The sequence below is a fragment of the Anas platyrhynchos genome, chromosome 2, assembly GCF_047663525.1.
Source record: "Anas platyrhynchos isolate ZD024472 breed Pekin duck chromosome 2, IASCAAS_PekinDuck_T2T, whole genome shotgun sequence".
Classification (NCBI taxonomy): domain Eukaryota; kingdom Metazoa; phylum Chordata; class Aves; order Anseriformes; family Anatidae; genus Anas; species Anas platyrhynchos.
Genome location: NC_092588.1, coordinates 48616922 through 48627947, shown reverse-complemented (window position 1 = coordinate 48627947; position 11026 = coordinate 48616922). Strand labels below are relative to the sequence as shown.

The 11026-nt window shown below is 42.1% G+C and overlaps 1 protein-coding gene across 2 annotated transcripts; it reads right to left on the bottom strand.

Annotated features, from left to right (window-relative positions):
- Positions 1 to 284: 284 nt before the first annotated feature.
- Positions 285 to 2796, bottom strand: LOC140001707 (neuropeptides B/W receptor type 1-like). Of its 2 annotated transcripts, XM_072034127.1 has the most exons (3): positions 2553 to 2796; positions 2322 to 2481; positions 285 to 1824 (listed from the first exon to the last, which is right to left on the bottom strand). In XM_072034127.1, the coding sequence occupies exon 3, from the start codon at positions 1801 to 1803 to the stop codon at positions 673 to 675; it is 1131 nt and encodes a 376-aa protein (XP_071890228.1). In that variant the 5' UTR covers positions 1804 to 1824; positions 2322 to 2481; positions 2553 to 2796; the 3' UTR covers positions 285 to 672. The 2 variants fall into 2 exon arrangements, with proteins under 2 accessions (XP_071890228.1, XP_071890227.1); XM_072034126.1 differs by having other exon boundaries at positions 2322 to 2796.
- Positions 2797 to 11026: the final 8230 nt, after the last annotated feature.

The following is an 11026-nucleotide window of genomic DNA, read 5'->3' as shown; positions in this document are numbered from 1 at the left end:
GCTTTCCACACTGAATTGTTCTAAACCCCCTGGTATTTTATTTACCAGCGAGGTACTGCCCTTCCTTCAAGCCAAGCTGAGTCCTTCTTGCCTGTTCTCAGAGATTTTGGCTACTTTTGAATAGTCTGTGACACAAAATGAGCTCAATGCCTTGGTTTGCTCCTTACCTGGTGCTTTGGTATATTTCCTATCCTTTCGATCTGTGTCTTTTTCAATATTGTTAAGTTTGTGAGACTTTTGGCAAGCAGTTTCTATGGATATGAAGGAGGCTGAGGAATCATTAAGCAAGATACCCAACAACACACCTTTATTTGGCTTTACAAATCTCCATTAACAGAGACAATCATGTGGTATGAGCTCACCAAGCAGTACCCTGTTAAATGGAAAAGGGATCTGCTGCAGCTCAGTGAGCTACAGCCCTAGGACATAAAGCACACTAGAGAGAAGGACAAAAAAGCATTGGTGAAAGAGATGGAGAGCAATGCTGAGGCAACGGGCACAGGAGAGTTAAGAATGACCCATCTGTCCCCAGTTTGTGTTTTCAGTAGTGAGACAACCTGAAGCACTGTGGACCATCACACGGTGGACGGAGCATAAGCAGCCTCTGAGCTCCTGAGTCACCCAGGAGAAGCAGATGACAGTGCAAGGACGTGAGAGGGAATGGTGTTGGCTCTATGAGGTGGTTCTGCAGTCCATCAGTTTGCGAAAGCTCCTCCGGAAACTGTCATCTAGAAAGGCATACAGGAAAGGGTTAAAGCAGCTGTTGGCGTAACTCAAGCTAGTGATGAAGTAGGAAATCCCAATGATCAGAGGAGTTTGTGGGATGTCTGTGGTGAGGGCCACCACTGTGCTAAGGTGATAGGGTGTCCAGCAGAACAGGCACACAGCCAGGATGACAGCCACCATCAGCGTCACTTTCTTTTTGGCTTTGTCCAGGGCTTTGGCATTGCTGTGGAGATGCACTCGTCTCAATCTGCACAACATGATGGTGTAGAGGATGCAGATGGTGGATACCGGGATAGCAAAGCCTAAGATAAGGGTGTAGATCCGACTGCCTTTCCACCACATGCTCTCAGGGTGGGGGAACACAAAGACACACTGGGAGCGCCCCTGCTCCTTGTGTATCTTAGCAAAGACAGTGAAGGGCAGGATGATAACTGTGACGAAGGACCAGACGCAGAGGCTCACAATCTTGGCTGCTCGGTAAGTGCGGTAAGACATCTTCCTGGACTTGGTAGTGGCCACCACAACAAGGTAGCGGTCAATGCTCATGATGGTGAGGAAGTAGATGCTGGAGAAGATGTTGTACTGGTCTATCGAGATGATGAGCTTGCACATGAACTCTCCAAAGGGCCACTGCAGGAGCAAATAGTCAGCAATGTTGATGGGCAGCACCAAGGTAAAGAGCTCATCAGCAATGGCTAAGTTGAGGATGAAGATGTTGGTGACTGTCTTCATCTTAGGGGCTTTGAGGATTACATAGATGACAGCAGTGTTACCTGTCAGCCCCACAGCACAGATGATGGAGTAGATGACAGGCACCGTGATGTAGAAGCTGGGGCTCAGCAGGGGAGGGGGCATATTCAGCTCCTCATCCCCTCTCCCTGTGCAGTCTGTGGGCCCAGGAGCACAGGAGGAATTGAGCTCTGGAAGTGAGGAGTTTTCCATAGCCGCAGCAGAGATGCCAGGCTCACTGGTGGCAAAGAGGACTTGGAAGAGGGGGGAAAGGCATGGATCCTGGTTATTCTCAAGCTTGTCTCCTCCGGAGCATCCAACCAGCAGTGTCCTCCCTTCAGCTGCCATGTGCCTGCGGCCAGCGGGGACCTGCTGGGAGCAGCAAGATATCACCACGGGCTCAGCTGAGGCTCCCATGGTCCCCTCACAGCAGGGATGGTCCCCACCAGCTGCTCTTGCCCACCACCAGTGCTGGTGGCATCCATTGGGGGGGACAGAAGTGGAGATGGGAGCAGGGGGAGAGGGAGTAGCTCAGAGCCCCACACTCCCCTAAGGTGACCACTGAACTAACTCCACGTGGGGACTCCCCAGCCCCCTCATGTCCCTTACCAAGCTCGTGGCAGCTCACCAAGCCTTGAGCCTGAGGGAGGGTCCAGTGCCTTTAGGATGGTTGGGGATAAGAGAGGGAAGCAGACCCCCCCCCCCCCCCCCCCCCCAAGCTGGGGTAGCAGGGACTGGGGAGGGTCACTTGGTGCAGGGAGGAGGGGGCTGACCCACAGACTAGCCGGGGCTCAAAAATAAGTCAACCCACCCCCTCCCAGTGGGGCTGAACACTTTGCAAGGTGAGGAAGAGCAAGCACACTGACCTTTCCCAGCTGGCTGGGGGGGACCCCTGGGTCCGGCTGCGGGAGCAGGTCTGGCTGCGGGCAGGCAGCACCGATGACAGTCTCAGCTTGATCCTAAGCACGGCCAGGAGCTAAATGCATGCCCACGTCGCTTTAGGGAACAATGGAGAAGCCACGGTAACTGCAGAGAGGAGGGTTCAAAATTCAGGAGCTGGAGCTGTACCGCAGGAGAGAAGAGTTTTGTGTAATTACCTCCGGTCAAATCCCCTCCTGACAGCAGCGGAGGGTTGCAGCGCAGCGAAGGTGGGAGAAATCCGAGCTGCAGACAGCATCTGCTTGGCACGCTGGGTCTGGGAGCACGGCATCCACCACCAGGTCCCCAGGGGGGTTTGTGGAGATGTGAGGGGGCAGCACGTAGCTGTCAGGTGGTGTGGCACATAGCGCCTCGAAACACACCGCCAAACTGAAGCAGGGTGCGCCAACAGGAGTTCTTATACCTCTGCACTTCCCCTCCTTCACGCTGGGATAATGACAGACCTGAATATAACCCCGCGGGAGGCAGTCTTTTTCAGAGGGTAGTTTGGAGCACCTAATTTACCTCTTTTTTTTTCTCTTTTTTTTTTTTTCAAAAAGCACGTGGAGTCTATCTGGCTTCAGTTTTATTGGTTTTGCTTCAAATCCATGGGCTTGTAGTACATTTGATAACATTTTGTGTCTCTTAAATCAGAAGTGAAAACAATGCCTGTTGTAGTGTTACCACCAGCACCACTGGCTACAGATATTAAGCTGCTAGTAATGTGATGCATGCTTCCTTTTGCAGATAATCTGGCAGAACTCTTCAATACCTCTGACTTCACATCACAGTGAGAGATAAACTCATTTATTTGCTCTGACGGTCCCACATCCTGATGCACAATTACCTACATTACCAGGATTTCACAAATATGAAAATTCAAGCAAAGGAATTAACTAGTAAATGTATTAAAAAGTATAACCAGAGAAAATTAGCTATTCTTCGTTGTGGTTATGCTTTTTTTTTTTTTTTTTTAAGATATATATTACTGGTAGCTACAAAACATAGAAAATGATGCTTCATGGTACGTCACTGAAGGATCTGTGATTCCTGGCTTCCTTTACATTTGAGAAGAAAAGGTGTTCCCACCCTTGTGTACTCCCATAAGAATGATGTAAAAACTATGTTGCAGATTAACCATGGTGTTTTGATCCCTTTTTTGCATACTTTATACTTTCACAAACCAAAAAAAAATAAAAATCACCTTCACTATGAAGTTTCCTAAAAGCTAGCACCTGAGTCAGATTTTTCTAGCTCAAAGACATAGGCACAGTGAAGTGTATGTATCTTGGAAAACTTTACATAATAATTGCATTATTATGTTGGGTGTGGTCTAAACTCCAGTTGAACATCTTTTTGTTTAGTTTAATTTCCAGTGATGTAGTGTGGATCATACCACAAGCCCCTTCTTTCCCTTTTTATCTACCTAAATAATCCCAGTTGCAAAATGCAAATTTAATCATGGATAAACTGATTCACTTATTTTTCTCTATTTTCACACATTTCTCTGGAGAAGCTTCTTGGCCCTCCTCTGTTATTTCAGAATCGTTTTGTTTTTCTTCAGGAATACTGCTGAAATAGCAATTCTTACTGAAGCCTACTAAAACTTTTCTTAATATTTCAGCTCTAAGATCAGCCATAACATAGTTCAAACAAAACAGAACACAAATGCTGAGTAACATCATAATAGCACCAACACAGGGTCTATGATACACTTTTTGGTACTCTAGACAGGCAGAAATTTTTCTTTGTAGAAATGTTTTTGGAGGATGTCAGCATGGTGTGTGCTTATTGCAGTAATATAAAAGGTAACCTAAGAAAATAAAATCTGTGTCCCTCTACTTGTGATGACTGGAGGGAACTACAGACTGGTCAGTCTCACCTCAGGCCCTGGAAGGATTACTGAGAAAATCCTCCTGAAAGACATTTCCAGAAATATGAAAAATAAGAGTATTTCAGAGCAACCAGCATAGATTCAACATAGGCAAATCATGCCTGACCAGCCTGGTAGCCTTCTGTGTTTCTGTCATGAGATGACTGATTCCATGGATGAGGAGAGAGCAGTAGGTGTTGTTTACCCTGACTTTTAGCACAGCCTGTGACAGTCGCCCATAGACACAGTGGATAGGTGAGTTCAAACAGTAGCAGTCAGGAATTCAACATGTAATTGGTGGTCAGTTATTAGTAACAAAGTCCAGTGGAGTGCCATAGTGATAGTTTGGGGGCTGCAGCACGTTACAGAGGAGGAGATATTGAGGGAACTGTATTTGGGGACTTAGTGGAGTCACTGTCGCTTGGGGTGTTTAAGCTAAGCTTTGGGACTTGGTTAATTGGGACTTGTGGGTAATACTGCTGGTTGGGGGACAATTGAACGAGATGATCTTGGAGGTCTTTTCCAACCTTAATGATTCTGTGATTTTTTGTTTTTCTTAGAGAAGAGAAGGCTTGGGTGGCAGTAAAATCTGATTGCTGTTTTCAGCCATCTCACCTTGGGTTTTGGAGATGCAGCCAGTTTACATGGCAAGGTTTTGGTAGTGGGGAGAGCTGCAGGGGTGGCTTCTGTGAGCAGAGCCCAGTAGCTGCCCCATGTAAGATAGCGGTCAGTTTCAGCTGGCTCCAAAGGGGGCTGACACTGTCCAGAGCCAAGCCAATGTTGTTTGTGCCTGTGTGAGACCATATTTAAAGAAAAAGGAAAGAAAACCCTGCTGCTGCACTGCAGCCGGGAGAGCAAGGAGTGAGAATCATCCTTTGACTTGGACTGATGGAGTACAGTGATTAAGTAGCAATGCATAAAAAATATATTTAATTTCCTAGAAAACATACTGCAAATTTTTGTCTATCCCACACCTAAAAGCTTTCAAGTTTATTTCTGTATTTACTATCAATGTTTGTTATATATTTTGACAACTAAAAACGAGAACATAACTGTCTCAGTCTTTATCAGTGTGCTGGGTCTTGTCACTTCGCTTATTAGTCTAAATAAATAAATGAAACATGATTATTTTACTAACTGGAATACAAAAGAAAAGGAAAAAGAGAAAGCACAGCTAACCAGCATTGAAGCTGTTGTAGAGATGCATATTATTACATTTTACAGGGAGTAGCAGTTTTAGGAATCAAAATAGGTACCAGATATATATATATATATTTTTTTTTCCTGTAAGAAGACCATTGATAGTGTAGTACAGTGTTAAATTAAGATAGATTAAAAATATATCTTTTATATTTGCAAAAAAATATGGGAGTTTTGCAAATGATTGAGGCACAAACTCAGAAAACCAGTATTCATTTAGAAAATGGAACCACCTTCTCTCTTTACTTTAGGAGTTCATCAGTTTGTGAGTTGTATTAACATAACTGAATGATACGGGCAGGTATGCCAAACATTTATGCTCCTGCTTATTATAAGGGCTTTCTTCATTTCAAAATTAATTGAAATTGTAAAAATTTACTGTTTATGCATTGGTCCCATACAAGTCTTTCAGTATTTCTTTTGTTAGTAAATAACCATGTTGACCAACTATGACATAAAGAGAAATGATTCCTCATAGAATAATTAGGGTGTACATTTATTATGCATTAGAACTGAACAGTATAAAGGATTACAATATAAAAATACATTGTTATAATAAATTATATTCACAAATTAATCTCCATTCTGTCTTAGAATGGTTTTCCATGGAATCTCTGTACACATAACCAACTCAGTCTGTATGCATGTACAAAATTTTGACTGATTTGAGACAGGAAAAGAGGTCATAGAGATTTAGATAAAAGGGTGGTCTTCAGTGGGGAAAAATCCAAACTGTTGTTAATTCATGGAAACATTGCTAGTTGACTTTGTTTATGTTATTCTGTGGGAGAGAAGCTGCATTGACAGGGTGTTTTTGAATGTTGCACTGACAAGGAGAGCTGCTGTCAGACGTTGTTTATGATGCAGACAGGAGCTATCTGCTAGTCAGGTACTTATTCTTATTTCTGCTTCATTTATTTGTTAATCCAGACAGTTGGTTTGAAGTTTTTTTCTTTATTATCCCCTGTAATTTGATGTCCACTGGCCACCTAAAGAATTTTCTGTGTAATAAAGGTGAGAGTTGAAGATAGCTAGTGGAAGATAATTTTATCCTAACTTGTTTCTGCCTTTTATGGGTATAGCCTTCTCTAGCACAAGCTCTTTCTAAGAAGCTGTTATTTTGAGGAAGCTGTTTGGGTTGCTTCTGGTTTAGCAATTAGCCTAGGGAAATGGGTTAATAGCACCAATCAGTACTGGAGAGTCAATTGTGAAGACAGGAAAAGCAGGTTAAAGCAGTTCTCTCTTTATTTGTATTCTCTGCTTTAAAATAAAGAAGCGCTTTACAATCTCCAAACAGGGACTCATAAATTCAGATAAGTGTAAGGTGGCTCACGGATGAGGGAGTGTTGTGTAAACTTAATGGTATGAGCTAGTATTTAAACACTCCTCTTATTAGTCCACTTAATTATATTCTTCTGTACTCTGCTAAGTGGTTAAAGGCAACTACAAAGAGAAGGTATAGTAGTTTTAGTAATAGTAGCTTTATCTAGCAGTACAAACATGCTCCTTGCTTGATGCATTGCAAAGCTACACCATAAAGAAGAAAAACTTGTCTTCAGTTTTGAAAACTGTAGTTTCAAGGGCTATCTGCCAACCATTTCCAGCCTCCAAGAATGTTTTGCTTTTGTGAATGTTCCTTGCTCTGTAACAGGCATGTTGCTGTCAGAGCTGCATCATCGGGAAGTGCAGTACAACTTACTGTGCATAAATTTTGTCATAATGCTTGTGCTACAGTGCCTATACCCAGCCCCTTCCTTTTTTCAGAACCATTGCCTGGCTCAACTGTGAAGCTGTTTCTCTCCCAGAAGGTCCCCTAACTCTAGCAACAACTCCGTTCTGTGCAATGTTTTACTTTCTGACTGTGAAGGTGACAAAAATGTAATTGCTATAGGAATCTGAAAATCAGAAGGAATCTTCCTGTTTCCTCTGTCCTGGCAGTTGAAGAAATAGATTTTTAGCGTAATGCATCTTTGATGCTTTGATGTGAACTGCTGTCATTAGTTAGGGCATTGTAGCTGTCTGTACAGCATTCTGATAAACAACTTGCCTCTACTATCAGGTGCTCATTATTGTTATTTTTGTAGCATTCGGAGGTGTCAAAAGTATCAAGTCTCATGAACAGCTGTCAAAGTCTGTTTTTTGTTTGTCTGGTTTTGTTTTTCCCTTTTATACTGTCAATTTCCCAGATAGGTAGTGAAAGCTATAATAGAGTGTGGAGTGAAGGAAGCCCAGAAAAGTATAATGACTTGTCCCAGGAGAGCAATCTATTTATTGGAATAACTTGTGGAATATAGGGTTTTGAAGTACTTCAGTGTTGTCAGGATTCTTGTAAAAATAAATTGATAATTTGATCACACACACGGAATCACACAGAATTTCTAGGTTGGAAGAGACCTCAAGATCATCGAGTCCAACCTCTAACCTAACACTAACAATCCCCACTAAACCATATCCCTAAGCTCTACATCTAAACGTCTTTTGAAGACTTCCAGGGATGGTGACTCCACCACCTCCCTGGGCAGTCCGTTCCAGTGCCTAACAACCCTTTCAGTAAAGAAATTCTTCCTAACATCTAACCTAAAACTCCCCTGGCGTAACTTTAGCCCATTCCCCCTTGTCCTGTCACCAGGCACATGGGAGAACAGGCCAACCCCCACCTCGCTACAGCCTCCTTTAATGTAGTTATACAGAGCAATAAGGTCACCCCTGAGCCTCCTCTTCTCTAGGCTGAACAAGCCCAGCTCCTTCAGCCGCTCCTCATAGGACTTGCTCTCCAGGCCCCTCACCAGCTTCGTCGCCCTTCTTTGGACCCGAATAAATAAATCAATCAGACAAAGAAACCCAACATGTGCCATTTCTTTTTTTTTTTTTCATGCTTGTGTTACAGAACTCATTTCCATTTCATCTGAGGCTGAAATAGGAACATGAAGAAAACAAACAACAACAAATAATGCCAGTACTTCAATTTCATATATATTTTTATTGCTGACTTTTATAAACTTAGAGATTTTATGCTTTTGTTGTTGTGTGGATATGTCCAGGTCACAGCATGCACGTCAATGTTTCAGCAGGCGCATAGAGCATCTTCCTCCCAACTGAAAGTGAAGAGAAATGAGCAGAGTTAGGAACAATTCAATAACCCCTAGAGGGCAAGACTTTCAGAATTTGGAAGTCTGGTCTAATAACCAGAGCAGCTCCTCAGGGAGACATTAAAACCTGTAGGCCAAATCCAGCTCTTGGTCAATGAAGTATGACCCTATTACAGCTGGTGGAGCTGTGCCTGCTGACAAACTGTTGTGCCAGCTAGTTGTTAGGCATGCTGACTCCATATGCTCGTGCTCTGAAAAGACACTAATTTGTAATCATTATCTGTGCATATAGAATGTTTCTGGCTGTACTTTTCCTGAATACTTTGTGTAGCTCAGGCTGTCCGAGTTGAGGGCTTAAGAAAAGAAAAAGGCAGAGGTCTTTTTCTCTGAGCAGTGTAAATCAGTATTATGTCTTGGTGAATCTGTGGTATCATTATCGGGTGACCTAGATGAGTAGCAGGTGAATAAAGGACTTAATGATTTATCACTAAGGGAACTGTAATTTCTTCATAATGAGCCTGCAAGTCTTGTACCTCCTCCATTCACTTAGTCCACATCTGAATTTCAGGATGTATCCTTTTCTATCCCACAGCCCAAAGCCATGAGGGAGATTCCTCCCACTGGTTAACTGAGTCAGTCTTGAAGAACTACAGTGATCTGAAGTGGGAAGAAGAAAGTCAGATAAGGCAATCCTGCAAAGAAAAGTTACCTTCTCAGTACTGAAGATAGCTTGGCAGTGGAGGTAGGGTAAAGCTTCTGAAGTAAGAAAGTGCATTCATTTTCTACTTTTGGAATCTATTTGCCAATACAGTGCGTAAACAGAGTACAAAAATGTTCAAATGAGATCTTTCTGTGATTCCTACTTTCTAGGATGCAAGACATTGCATTAATATATCTGTTTATTACATATAGAGCAATAAACTTGCCTGCATGTCAGATAACATTAAAATGAACCTATCCTGTATCAATCTTCACAAATATTCACATAAATTCCTCTAAAAAACATTGTGTCAGCAAATCCACAGCCTGCTCAAACAATTTGCTATAGGCAACCTATTTTTTAAAACCCGACGTTTTGCTGTGATTTTAAATCACTGGGTTATTTTCCTGAACCAAAATGGGTGCTGGAAACATCTTCTGACTCCACCTTGAGGAGCTCTTCCTTGTTTCAATATGATAGTACCTTCCAGCCTTAGGCCATGTTGGATGGGCTTTGAGCAGCCTGGTCTGCTGGGAGGTGTCCCTGCCCATGGCAGAGGGGCTGGAACAAAGTGATCCTTAAGGTGCCTTCCAACCTAAATCATTCAATATTTCTATAATTCCCCTTAGTCTTTTCAAAAACAAAGTTGCATATCAGTAAATGAGGCCTGTGTCAAACCTTCAGGTTGTTGTCATTTATACCAGGGATGTCAGGCTTTTACATACTCAAGATTTGGAGAAATAAAGATTATGGGTACCTATAAAATGTAGATGGAAGGTGGGGAAGCTGTTATGAGAGGATATATGGATGTTGTCTTTTGCGTTATATTACCCAACAAGAATAAGACAGCAATAAAGCTTGAGTGTGTAATGGATTGTTGTTGTTTGTTCCTTTTTTTTTTTTTTTTTTTTTTTTTTCAGTCTAAAACTCAGTGAATTTCAGTATGTTCCTCACCTTTCTTGGTCTTAATGTTCTGTGTGTTTGGGAGTGAGAAGGTTCTGCTTCATCAGAATGGCAAACTCTTAGCAATGGTTTTAAATTCATTGTCTTCAGTAGGTTCTCAAGGGTTTAAGAGCTTAAGCTAAACTGTGTACTTCTTGCTCTATTGAAGATTAGTTCCATAAATCTCTCAATGGATTTGTTGTTCTAACATAAGACTTTGAAGTACATTTAAGTAAAATGTTAGACAAAAGCAATCCACTTGCAAGACCAAAAATAAGCAACAGAACAGCAGCAAGTAGAATAAGAAATGCATCTGTCCCAATGTGATTGGAACTTCTGAAGGACTTGAGAGCTCCACAGCCTACCACAGCTCTAATACAAATGTCTGTGCTTTCTAGTTTTCCTTATTACAGCAGCTAAATTGCAAAATTACTTTTCTCCTAGATGGAACTTTAATAATAATAATAAAAAAACTATAAGTCAGTTAAGATTTCCTGAATAACCTAGAGAATTTGGTCTATAAAAAGTACCACATTTAACTGAAGGAAACTATGCAGGATATTGCAAAATCACTCAGTAGCCTAGACTGGATTGTGACTGCTCCTAGCTGGGTTGCTTTGCATGTAGAATTTGAGAACAACTCTTGTGTTCCTTGAAGCTTAGTTGACCAGAATATCAGAACTTGTTCCTCAGCTTTAGGAAATGTGGTTATGACCTTACGAGTATGGGGTTTCCTTCCATGGCTATAATATTTGCATTGAAAATTTGAAATTTACCCTGCAGAATACAGAAAGGAGAACGTAAAAAAAAACAACCAACCAAACGAACAAAAAAAAAGATGGCAACAAA

Excerpts from the sequence above, each read along its gene's own strand:
- LOC140001707 (XM_072034126.1), bottom strand. The coding sequence starts at position 1,803 with ATGGCAGCTGAAGGGAGGACACTGCTGGTTGGATGCTCCGGAGGAGAC.